The sequence below is a fragment of the Euleptes europaea genome, chromosome 1 (genome assembly GCF_029931775.1).
Source record: "Euleptes europaea isolate rEulEur1 chromosome 1, rEulEur1.hap1, whole genome shotgun sequence".
Classification (NCBI taxonomy): Eukaryota; Metazoa; Chordata; class Lepidosauria; order Squamata; family Sphaerodactylidae; genus Euleptes; species Euleptes europaea.
Window position 1 is genome coordinate 164959097 of NC_079312.1, and position 12865 is coordinate 164971961.

Sequence of the window (12865 nt, forward strand, 5' to 3'; positions counted from 1 at the left end):
GTGCCAGAATCCATCTGGTTTTTGTGTAATCTATCTTTGGTAGTTTGGTTTTTTTCTTTTTCTTTTTTTAAAGGAACCTTCTGTGATATGTGGACTTCACAGGATCAAAATATTTGCGAAGTGTCTGTGGAGAAAGTGATCTGTGGTCAGTTGTGGTCCTGTCTAGAAAGACAAGATGGCAGACGGTGTGATTATTTTTTTCCCCTTTCCACGTTCATTTTCGGATTCGAAACTTCCCCCAGAAAGAGGACCGTTTCCTCTCCTCTTTCACTGGGAAGGGGCTGACAGCACCTCTTTCCCTCTCGTTTGTAAAGCATCGAGCTTCTTCGGGGACTTCTTGCAGGAAAGAGAATATTCCAAATCAGGGGCACATTCAGAAAACCCAAGAAGTCTAAACACGGCTTTCCGAAGGCATTTTCGCAGGGGCTTTAGGCTGGCGTGTCTTTTTCGTTGCTTTGTATTAGCGATCTGCCTTTTAAAAAAAGAGAGTCGTGCTAATGGCAAAAATAGGTGTGGATTTTGGCTCAAGGTTGAGATGGTCTGGACCAGCGGCTATTTTTGTAGACCTTCCGGGGACGAACACGCAGGCACGCGCAGCCTCCGCACTTTGGACGTTTTAATAAGCAAAAAGCCAACACAGACCATAACAGAGAATCGCTCTTTTCCGCTTTGTTACTGTAAATTAGCATTTCAAACAGATAAATGGCTGGTCATAGGTAGCATAATTATTCGCCATAGTCCTGCGGTAATTGATTGATTCCCACTCTTCATTATTTATACAAAACTTTCCTCTTTTCTGGATTAACCACGCTCAGATCAACCCTCCTTCTTTTTATTTTCTAACAGCATGAAAGAAGGATGGGGGGGAGGGGAAGAGATATTTATCATGCGTTTATGAAGTTTAATTTTAATCCCTCTCTCTCACACTCACTCACACACAGAGATGCATACCTACAGAGGGGAAGCCTAACCTAATGTATGTTTAATCGAGCCGAGTCAAGAAATGTAATAAAAGTTAAATCCTCCCCTACTGTGTTTCTCTCTGTTTAAACGATTCTATTAGATCAGGGTGAAAGCAGAGGATTTACAGACTTGGGAACGTTATTGCCGCGTGTTCCTTTATCTCTTATGTGAGAACATGTGTAATTATAAGGATCTCGTGCTGTTTCTTGTTTGTCTCTCCCTGGATCAAATACAGAGAAATATATATATATATATATATATATATATATATATATATATATATATATATATATGGTTTTGCTAAATGTGCCCGTCCTTTCTGGGGGGCTGTTGTTTGGCTTATGAAATACTAGCAGCATGCCAGGGTTCCTCCATTTCCCACCCACCCCCCTCATGTCTGTTGCTGTAATTCTGAGTTTCTCAGCAGGTGTAACTTCAAGAAGGCGGCTGGCCGCTGTTAGTGCGGCGGGAACTACTGGTGCGGCTGTGCCCTACAGTCTTTTCATCCTGGTCTTGTGTCGAAGAGTTTGTGGGTAGACCTAGTGACACAGAGGCGTACAGCGATATAATAGAAATGCATACACACAACCTCATCTCCTGTGCTGGATTGCACGTGTGTGTTGCCTTCCTAGCAGTGCGTTCCTAAGGAGAGTTACTCCAGTGTAAGCCCATTGAAATGAATGGGCTTGGACTGGAGTAATTCTCCTTAGGAATGCACTGTGTTATCTCCTGTTTTTTCTTTTTCTCTCTGTGTGGGTGTGTGGGTGGGTGGGTGGATGGATGGATGGATAGATGGATAGATGGATAGATATGAAAGTGTATGTGTTCATCATCAGACCTCTGCCTGAGACCTTGGAGAGCTGCTGCCAGTCTGAGTAGACAATACTGACTTTGATGGACCGAGGGTCTGATTCAGTAGAAGGCAGCTTCATGTGTTCATCATGGTGCAAGCAAATGCATTCAGGAAGAGCTCTCCTATGTTGCGGCGCTGTCTTTTTGTGTTCTAATTCCTTCGTGGATCCGAGTTGGCGTCCGAGACTCTTTCCTGGTACATCCCTTCCTGGATATGCTGCCTTTTATCTCAGAGGCTTCCTCGTGAGCGGGCTAGAGCCAAGGCAAGCAACGGCACCGGTGCCAGAGGAGTCTGGCCGCCTGCCTGGTTCCTTCCTCTAATTGCCATGTGGTAGCAAACCGTTTCCTGGGAAGTCCAGGAGGGCCCGTCCCAGAGGAAGAACCTGGGGTTGGCGTTTGGTGAAGTGGAAGTTATTTTCGCGCGAGCCGGGTGCGCGGAAGGCAGGTATCAAGTGAAGGGAGGCCTACCGGAACAGGTCTAGTTTTTGGGAAAGGTTCGCCTTGGGATGCGCCGGCCTTTGGCTGACACTTGCCCTTGTGGGATAAATGCTCTCTTTCCTGTCTCTGTGCCACTAACACCTTCCCTTCTAGCCGGGCTTCCGCTGCTCCTCGACAGCATCTGCGGGCAGACAACGCCGCCACTCGCAGCCTCGAAGTTCTCTGGGATGGAGAGCGCAGCAGCCTGCCTGGGCAGAAAATCACAAAAACCCTGGTGGGAGAGGGACAGAAATAAGAGGCTTTGGGTGTGTGTGTATGTGTCTGCGCTCAGGCATCAGGGCTGGCTGGATGCAGGCTTATGCTGCTGGTAATCGTTTATATTAATTGCATTTGGAAATCTCCCGGCCTCTGTGTGTGTGTGTGTGTGTGTGTGTCTTTGACCCCCAAGATACCAAGTAAGCTATGGCTCAGGGGACCAACCATTTAATGTCTCGTTTAAGCGGCCGTTGCCCCTTCCCTCCGACTCTCGGCCTCCGTCTTCTTCTCCTTCTTCTCCCTTCTCCTCGGCATTCTCCGGGTGGAGACCTGAAAAAAACGTTTGTCAAGGCACCACCACACGGCGCAATGAATTGGGCGGGAGGTTTAATTGCACTTCGGAATTTATTGTCTCACTTAAAGAGTCTGGAATCCAAAGTCATAACATCTGACAAAATTCTTAGCAACAAGCCGGGGAAGGGGGGGGAGTAAGGGAGAGAGAGAACGGGGGGGGCACTAAACAGGTACCAGCTTCTCTGGAGTAAATTTAAACTGACGGTGCACTCCGAGCCTTGTTTCCCTCCTCCCACCCCTTTACCCTTGGGTTACATTTAAAGATCACGTCCATAGAAAAATAAACATTAAATGCCGTGTTTCCTAATAGGCAGGGCCCTGCTTTAGGGAGGCAGAGCCCCAAGCAATATCTTTCGAAACTGGAGAAAATAAATACCGAACCTGTGTATCTGAATATTATCGTCAATAATATTGTTAATATTAATAATAACCACATAATAACAATAATTTCATTTTGGCTGAAGTTTCCTTCAACTATACAATAATGTGCAACAGCGAGGCTTTAGTACTAAAAGGAATCAGGTAGGCGAATGTTTACTGGCGAAAACAATAAAAAATTCCCAGAAGGGGGAAAGGAAAAAAATGGGGAAGGCAGAGGAGGAAACCGGGATGGTCGAACCACTTAAGCATAGAAGCCACTCCCGATCTTAACCTCCCCTACTTGGAAGTAAGCCCCTCGGGTTCCTACGCCACTTCCTTCCGAGCCCGGATCGCAGCCCTGGAGCCCTCAAACAGAAGTGAGAAAAGAGGGGTCTCCACGTGGGGAAACTCCAAGGGATATATATATATATATATATTTGGTTGGGTTCGGTTTGTTTAATGCTTAGTTTGCTTTCACTTATGAGCGGCTGTCAACGCTGCAACGCCTTAAAGCTCCCAGCTGCGCGGCCTGCAGGGGACAGGAAAAAACCGGCGCTCCCGAGAAGAGGAGGGGAAAAGTGGGATTTTTTTAATCCGAACTTGACGGTGTTTATTGAACCAAGTGGGAGCGCGGAGGGGAAGGAGGCCTGCGAGGCGAGGGCGGCCGCGTCTCCGCGTGTCAAGGGTGGCGGGTTGGTCTGCTGATCCCAGGGGCAGCCGGGCGGGAAGTTTTGTTGATCCAAAGGCCCCCCGTTCGCCCACGACGCACAGGGAGCGATTAATAAAAAAGCTCGGCCGTGCCCTCCTTCCTTTCTTCTTGCCTTCGCAGCTCCCCGGTGCGAATCTAGCAGCTGCTCCGGAGCTCCCCCTCTGCGTGTGTGAGTGTGTGTTTGGGGGGGGGGGAGGGCAGGCCTTAGGTCCCTTTGGCCTGGAGTCATTCTATGTGGTGAGACCAAAGGACGTCTGGAGGCAGCCCCTGCTGCTGCTGGAGGGGGCGAACGTGGTGGCCATAATGGGGTGGGGCGGGATTTCCCCCCACCCTTTAAAAAGGCTATGCAGAGCCTCAGTCGAACCCCCCCCCCCCAATCCTTGGAAATTATAGGAGAATTTTCATAACAGACTCTCTAAGGATGAGAGGGAACTATACAGAAGGCCAGTTATGTGCAGACAAAATTTCTTGGGGGGTGGTGGTGAAAGCCGAGTGTGTGAGGGGGGGGGCTCTTTCCGATGCAAGCTTCTGTACAAACATGGCGCTAGGAGCCAGAAGATAACGATTTTTGAGTGTCAGGTCTAAACTGAGGATCAATAAAGTAACCAGTTGAGGTCAGAGTTTGGAGTGTTGTTATTCCCCCCCCCCACTCACGTCACGGATGACGATCCGGTTTCTCTCGAAGAAAAAAAAACGCATACACAAATACAGCTTTTAAAAATCAATTTTCCCACCCCTCCCCCTCCCCAGCAACCCTCTTTTAAAATATTTACCTTTTCGAGGCATTACAATCTATATATATATTTACAAGCCATTAAAAAAAATGGCTGGTATGGTAGGTCCCATCATTTCGGAACTGACAGTCTTGCGTCAAGGGGACAAAGATTTGGATGAAAAAGAGGGCGTTCAGAGGGTGTAGCGATGTAGTCATCTGCAGGTCACCACCCAAAAAACCTTGATGCCAACGCAGCTGGAAATCCATCTCCCAAAGAGGGATGCTTCCGAATATGATGCCTTTCTTCTCCACGAAGGTCAACCCAAGTTTCCTCTGCGCATCTCGCCCACGGAGGTATCCAAGCCTGCCTGAGCAATCCTTCCACAGGTCCCACTCCAAGCTCCTGAGGTTGTCCAGGCAGCCCGGGAAAGGCTCCGAGCCCTTGGTGTTAAGGGCATGTCCTCCTCCAGTTTGCAGACTGACCGACCGGCTCCCTTCTCTCCAGCTGCAGCTTTGCTCGGGCACAAGGCCCCTTGAACGAGGGCGCCTTCCCCACCGCCGGCTCTATAGGATTCTTGGCAAGGAGCAACCTGCAGCGGCGGGGGAATGGATGGGAGGGGGGGTCGGGCGGGCTTCACTGTAAATAAAAGGCATGTTTCGCTTCAAGGTATTACTCGGAGTAACACTCAAACTGCCCCCCCCTTCCATGATTTGATATTTGAATGACCTTGCTCGTTTGCATTAAGGTGACCGTTCGGGTGTTTACTGTCACGGCTTTGAAAAGCCATCCGTGTGTACATTTTCTAGGTTAGATTTCTCGCCTTTGGAGGAAACAATCCTGCTTTGTCTTATCTTTACCCCCCCCACACACCTTTTCCTTCTCATCGGTGTATTCGTCAGAGTGCCAGTTTCAAAGAGAGCGAAAGATTTCTGTGTCGAAGCAAAGATTTCGACAAAGATTTATTTATTTTTGGAGGGTGGGAGGGGAGAGAGAATTTTCTATCTCTTCGGTGCAACTCGAGCGATTCGTGTGTCCCTCCCTGCAACACATATTTATTCTTGCCTAAACGAAGTCTTTAAAAACACCAGCGCCAGGCTGAGTGTCCGCCTTCTCTCTTAACATTTCTTTTTTTACATGAAGCCATTGGATACTTTTGATTGACAGATAAACTCCACTCCAGAAAGGCCAGAGGACGCATTACTCCCCTGTAGGGATATCGCTCTTAAAGGACTCTCATAAAGCGCTAGGTTGGAAACAGGAGGAGGAGAGTGAGGGAAAGGAGAGGGTTAGTTCGGGTTTCACACACAGCGAGACTGTTTTCAAATTTGGGGTTTGCGTGGCGGACACACAAGCACGCATCCGGGCTCTACAGCAGCACCTCCACAGCCAGCTCTATTTAAAGGGTGCCCCTTTCTGGAAGGAAAGGCTGTTTCTCGACACCGGCTCCAACTGACACAGAATTAGCCAGGACTGCTGGATGAAGATGCTGCCAGAAATCTACAACCACTGGGAAGCAAAAGCAACTTTTCTAGAGACTTTGGAGGGGGGGGGAGGGGGAGGGGGAAAATATTGAGACTTGCCAGGATCTCCCCTGGACCTGCTTCCTCCCCAGCCTTCTGGTTTCCAAAGCTTGGTGCAAAATACATCTGCTAGTGTGCGAAAAGGGGACCTGAGCAGGCGGCGGCTGGTGTAAAGTCGCCAGTGGATGCTGCGTCCCTCGGAAGCACATGCCCCCCCCCCGCTCTCCTTCTCTGCCTTCTCCCCCTGTCGAAGAAACCTCCATAACCTTCTCTGCTCACACTTTTCTTGTGCCTTCCCCTCCCTCTCTGTCGCAAATGTACCGCACGCTCCAAATCGCCTCTGCTGTATCACACTGGGAAACGCTGCATCCTCTTTGACAACACCACAAACCCCTCTGCTCCGTCTTTTCTCCGTGTTGTTGTTGCGTTTCTGTGTTTGGGGTGGGGTGGGGGGGACGTTTTCTCCTTCTGCAGGTTTCTTCCCCAGAGCACCCTCCTTCCAGACTTCTCCAAGTGTGAGCGAGAGGCTCATCCACCTTACTTCGCCAAGGAAAGTTTTTGTTTTAAAAGAAAGACAGAAAGAAGCCAAGTTCTGCAATCGATTTGGTAAACAGAAAGTTTCATGACCTGATCATTTCCAAAAGAACTCTGCTCATAAAGCCAGGGAAACGAGGGGGGGGATCTTTCCCAAAATCATGCACTTTTTGCTTGTTATCCGCCTATGCGAAAGGTCCCTCGGTCCCAGCTACCTTATAACTGAAACTTACTCGCCCTGTTTTATTTAATGAACGACACATTTATGAACAATCAAATGATCCTCGTAAAATTTTTTATTGAAGGACATAAAAGCATCCGCCACTACTTGCCCAATAACGTAGCCTCTCCCAGAATACAAAGATGAGGAACACGACTGTTGTGTTGTTGTTGTTTTGTTGTGGTTCCCCACTCGTGTTTGACAAGGTCATCCTCTTCCACCCCGCACATCCTCGATAGGTATCATGAATAGGGTCTGTATCCACACGCAGACAACCCTCTTAAAATAGACACACATACATACAACACAGGAGCCAGAGAGAAGAGCACATGACCACCAGACTCCTTGCTCTCGAGTAGGCTGACGACTGGGCATCGCAGTACTGGTGACCCCCCAAAAAGTCCTTTTTTTCAGGCAAAGGGGAAAAAAGAGGGGGGGAAATATAATGATCATAGCCATTCATGGGTTGGTGCAGAAGAGGGGGGCCAGCAAGCAGCAGAATTCTGGCAGGACCTTGAAGCGACCCCCGCCCCACCACCACCACCTCTCCTCCTTTAAAGATATTCCATGTAATGTATCCATTATAGAATACAAGCTGTAGAAGCAGAGCGAGCCAGGCGAGCAGACAGAGACAAATTGCGTCAAGAAATAGTTCCTGTGCTACCTTTGCTACACCAGCTACCTTGCACGCTCATTAACAGCAGGGCTATGGCAAAACCTGGTCGCAGAGCCCGCCAGCCAAGGAGCCAGCGAGTCGCCTTTCCCGCGGAATGGCACGTAAGATCCAACTGCTGCTAATAACTGCATTATTTCAAGAGGTGGTTGGTTGCTGTTGTGTGTGTGTGTTTTTTTTAAAGGAAAACCCAAGGTGCCTAGGCGCTATTTAAGAGGGCAAAAAAAAAAAAAAAATCCAGAAAGAGAGAGAGAGAGAGGAAAGGAGAAGAAGGAAAAAAAAAAAAAGACCTGCGGATTGATCTACGCTGTATTTTTGGGTAAATACAATCACGTGAGCGCCGGGAGCCAATGGCGCGCTGGGAAAGGCTGAAAAAATAATTACCTGCCCTGATTGTTCTATGAGAAGATAAAAAGTACACATACAGTTCATACAATAATCTTATGAATGTAAAAGAGGGGGGAACAATGTCGGCGTCGGGTCCCATAAGCAACTATTATGTAGATTCCTTGATTAGTCATGAGAGCGAAGAACTGTTGGCGTCCAGGTTCCCAGCGACTGGCTCGCACCCCGCCGCGGCCAGACCTTCAGGATTGGTACCGGAGTGCGCAGATTTTCCATCCTGCAGCTTTGCCCCCAAACCGGCCGTTTTTACTACTTCGTGGGCGCCCGTGCATTCCCAGTCGTCCGTGGTCTACCACCCGTATACCCACCAGCCTCACATTGGAGCTGACACCCGATATATGCGCACTTGGCTGGAGCCTATCTCCGGCGCGGTCTCCTTCCCAGGTTTTCCAGCCAGCAGCCGGCACTACGGGCTTAAACCCGACGCCTTCCACGGCCGCAGGGACTGCGGACCGGTGGATGGACGTAGTTATCCGGAGTATATGTACGGATCCCCGGGAGATCTCAGGGACAGAACCCCGCAGACTATTCCCTCCCCGGAATCTGAGGCCATCGCTTCCAACAAACACAAAGAAGAAAAGACCGAATTGGACCCTAGTAAGTCGAAGTCATTCTTCTTTACAACCGGGATGGCATTATAGCCGCCCCATGCACAGTACTCAATAAAAAGGAATTACCTTGCTGTTTAGAATTCTTGGCGTCCCTGCCTCGAAACTCCAAATGTACAGGCTTAAAAAAAAAAAAAACCTAACTAACTTAGAATATCATACGAACTGCTGGTCGTTTTGTCTGGTTTTGGGGGAGAGGGGCAGGAGAAGAGAGATAGTCTTTTTTTAAAAAAATGATTACTATGTTGGTGTCTCGAGGAGGGGAATCCATGGGTTTGATCAAATATTCATAACCTCCCCAGCTCTCGCTTGGGTTCTTCTGAGTTTTCGAAGAACAAGTCGGGCTGGTGGGTGAATGCAATAGCCTGGGTATGTGAAAAAGACAATAATTTTCCTTTGTATATTTTCAAGTGTGTTGGGGGGGGGGGCAGAGGATCTAGTAGATGCCCCACACTCATGTCATGATTCATAAAATCGGTGCCTCTTGCCAAAGGGGAATGTCCTGGGGAAGGCTGGGGGGAGGAGAGGGAAAGAAAACTAATGTTAGATTATCCAAAGCTAAATAATTGGTCTGGGGAAAGTACAAATAGACCCTGGAGATTGATAGATAGTGGGGGGATTCAGTAGGAAGAGCTGTGGACCATGCAATTTCCAGAAAGTGTTCTGCAGTTCAACTTGCCACAGAAAGGAGCAAAAGGATAAATACCCTTGAACATAGTTTTTGTTGTTGTTATTGTTAAAAAGCAGGGCGTTGAAAGGACTTTGTGCCTTCCTGGTTTTAAAAGTCATCATTCTTCTGCACAGTATAAATTTCACTTTTTTTTTTTTTTAAGAGGGCTAAGTCATTTAAGCCTGGCCAACTGTTTCTGAGCAATAGACGGGAGCCCGGACATTGCAAACAAAATATGTGGAAGCTGCAGCCACCAGCCCTCCAAGAACTAACGCCAATTCATGTCTATTTGCACGTGTGTGTCCATTTCTGTGCACACACACCCCCAACCCCGCAGTCCCATTCCCATACCAGGTGTTTACAACGCCTGCAGGCCTAACAACCCGATCAAATGCTGCTTTGGTCCTCATAACTTTTGTGTCTTTGTGGGTGGACACAGTTTACACCCTGGTAGCCCGTAGAGGCTCACAGACTGGAGGATCGTAGATTCAGGCGAAAGGAAGGAGGCTCAGTAGCCTTGAATTAGGAACCCATGCGTCCGTTTCCACAACTTCACCAAAGAGTTAATTTAGAGAGACGTGTGGTTTGTTTCCCTCGAACAAAGTTGTCGAGAGGTTTAGTAAAGAAAAAGGTGGTTGAGGATCTTGGGGTGTGTGTGTGATGTTTTTCTTGGAGCCCAGCAGCTTATCCTGGGGCATTCTCCAGATATTACCCCCCCCCCCCAGTTCTAGCAGTTCCAGGAGAAGGAAGGTTATACAGAGAGGACTGGAGAGTAATGGTTGTAAACAGAGTTTATGGGCCTGTGAAGTGGTGGGAATTTTGACTTTTTATGACTATGTTCTTGGATGACTCCAGCCTGTTTCCACGTGCACCAGCGCGTTGTTTTGAAACCCCTTTCTTCGCTCCAGTTTTGTTTTTAAACCTGGAGCTTGTAGGAGACGATGGTCACCTATTTGAAAAAATGAAATAATCCTCAGAAAGAGGGTGCAGCCCAAGGCTGCAAGGGAAAATGGCTGGTTGCCTCCAGCGACGCTGTAGATGGCACCTTCTCACTTCCTATAAAAGGACACATACGCCCTTAAACTACCCTGAAGGTCAGCTCAGAAATGATCGGCTGTTGCCCCAAAAGCAGGGACGCCTATTCTAATCATGCAAGGATAATTATTGTCTAGGAATGGCTTGGGGGGGGGGAACCCCAGCTAACTGTCAGGAGGGGCAAGAGACGCCTCGGTACAGATTTATATTAAACCCCCCCTCGACTCTTCTTTTCCAGACAACCCCGTGGCCAACTGGATCCACGCGCGCTCCACGAGGAAGAAAAGGTGTCCCTACACGAAGTACCAAACGCTGGAATTGGAGAAAGAGTTCTTGTTCAATATGTACCTTACCCGGGACCGCCGTTACGAGGTGGCCCGGGTGCTTAATCTCACGGAGCGCCAGGTGAAAATCTGGTTTCAGAACAGGCGAATGAAAATGAAGAAAATGAACAAGGAGAAAACCGATTCGAAGGAGCAGCAGTGAAATTGGCCGAGTCCCTCCGGCGGAAGGAGAAACCCCCGGCGCTGCTCAGCTCTTCTTTGGGCTTCGAAGTGTGGCTGACTTATTTTTTTTCAGTGTGCAGATGAGTGTTTAGAATTAGTTCGACACAGCAACCGTTCTGGAGCAAGAGACAAAAAAAAAAGGAAGAAAGAAAGAAGTGCTTTTCTATTAAAAACACACACACAAAAGAAAAAAAAGAACAATAACTGCAACTAAAAAAAATAAACATTTTTTGTTCTTTTCAGAAAACAACCAAGTACTTGAATTATTTTTTTTGTGTGTTTTTGCTTTTAGTATTTTATTTGGTAACTTAAATTCATCCAGGTTTTTTTTTAATTATTATTTCAGGACCTCGCGGCTGCATATTTTGTACAAAAGGAAAGAGGACAAAACCAGGGGAGGGGGGGAAGAAGACGAAAGGAATGGGGTGATCGCTCCCAACAATGTTTCTGTCATAGTGTGGAACGTTTCCGGTGTACTTATTGGTGTCTTTTTTGATTGTCACAGAACCGTTCTGTAACGCTGTTATGTTTTGCTGTGGTAGAGCAGCTTTCTGTATATAGCTAACGTCACACACACAAAAAAAATAGAGGAAAAAAGTTTCTTAATCGAGGTGTCTTTTTTGTTTTATTTGGTTGAAACTGCACTGGAAGAACACCCCCCCCCCAGGGTGGGAAAACCCTTGGAGTCTTGAAGGTAGAACACCCCCCCCCCCAAGATAAACCCATAGAAATCAGCAGTGATAATAATCTAGGATCCCTTGGAACAAAAAAAAGAAAAAGAAAAAGGGAGGGATCCCTTCTTTCAGGAAGCCAGATGGAACAGGAAAAGAATCGAACTTCCGCTCCGAACACTTTACTCTCTTTCTCTGCCCCTCTCCTTCTCCTCCCCTGTACATAGATCTATATCTGTATCTATACAGAGGTAGGCTCGTAAAAAGGAGAACTTCGAGTAAGGGCAATTGTGTGCTGCACATTTAGTCTGGGGTAATTAATTGTACTAATTTATGACCCCGGGGCAATTAAACTATATGTACCCAGATTAAATATGTGTGGTAGGTACATTTTGCTTACAGCAATATTCTTAACGTTGGTTGTCTGTCTGAGAGAGAGCTGTCGAATCATGTCCGGGTTATCAATAAAAGTGCCCAAAACGTGTTCCTGCGTTGCTTTGGGGACCCCACCGTCTCATTACGTTGCAGTAGCAAAGGAACCCCCCCCCCCAAATCAATCAATGTTTTGTGCATATTGGTGGTGGGGGAATCGGAGAGGAAGGGCGATCGACAACAAAATAAAAAGGGATTTTTAATTTTTTTTTTAACACTAAGAAAGTGGAGACTAGAGCTGGGAGACCGCCGGCCCACCCCTCTTTCAAGAAAATCCGCTTTCTGCACAAAGAGCTTTCCCTGGCTTGTTCTGGCAAGCAGAAGGCAAGTCTAATACTGTTCAAAAAAAAAAAATCAGATGTTTGTACTGCTTAAGAGCGAGTTAAGCTACACGGGGTGAGTCGAGGGGGAAGGCTATGGGTTCTCTCTCTCCCTTGTTTCTTTTTTTTAACAATGCATTTTCGCCTTTCCTACAAGTGGCTGTCTCCGCGGTGCTTCCCAGGGCTCGCTAAATGAAAGTCAAGGCATAAAAAACGAGCAGCCGGGAGATGTTTCTTCATAACGACTCGTTATGGGGGCTCCTTTCTTTAATGAAATGAGGCGAGCAGCGTTTTAACCTTTCTAATGACAAACAGATCGAGGTAATCATGGCTTGAGGTTTGCCCGCCGGATCCAGCCTTCTCCAGAAATAAATAAAATGCAAAACAATTCATAATAAAATAAAATAAAATCTGGAAGCCATTATCCCCGCTGATGTGGTAGGAGTCTGCTCCTCAACTCGATTCCTTCCACCATGTAATGCCTTTTGATTCCATTCGCATTGGGTTGTAATTGTATTTATTTAATTTACTGCAGAATGGGTTTTTTTTCTCCCCCTTGGGGGGGGAATGGGTGGAGGCGATTCGCTACAGTCCACAAAACCGAACAAGGTCCTTCCAAAACCT

The 12865-nt window shown here is 47.5% G+C and overlaps 1 protein-coding gene across 1 annotated transcript; it reads left to right on the forward strand.

The window, feature by feature from the left end:
- The first annotated feature begins 7879 nt into the window (after positions 1–7879).
- HOXC9 (homeobox C9) lies at positions 7880–10821 on the forward strand. The gene is made up of 2 exons (XM_056864835.1): positions 7880–8596; positions 10551–10821. The coding sequence occupies exons 1-2, from the start codon at positions 8038–8040 to the stop codon at positions 10796–10798; spliced, it is 807 nt and encodes a 268-aa protein (XP_056720813.1). The 5' UTR covers positions 7880–8037; the 3' UTR covers positions 10799–10821.
- The last annotated feature ends 2044 nt before the right edge of the window (positions 10822–12865 follow it).

Coding starts and splice junctions, on each gene's coding strand:
- HOXC9 (XM_056864835.1), top strand. CDS start 8,038: ATGAATGTAAAAGAGGGGGGAACAATGTCGGCGTCGGGTCCCATAAGC. Junction 8,597..10,550: donor AAAGACCGAATTGGACCCTA/GTAAGTCGAAGT, acceptor CTTCTTTTCCAG/ACAACCCCGTGGCCAACTGG.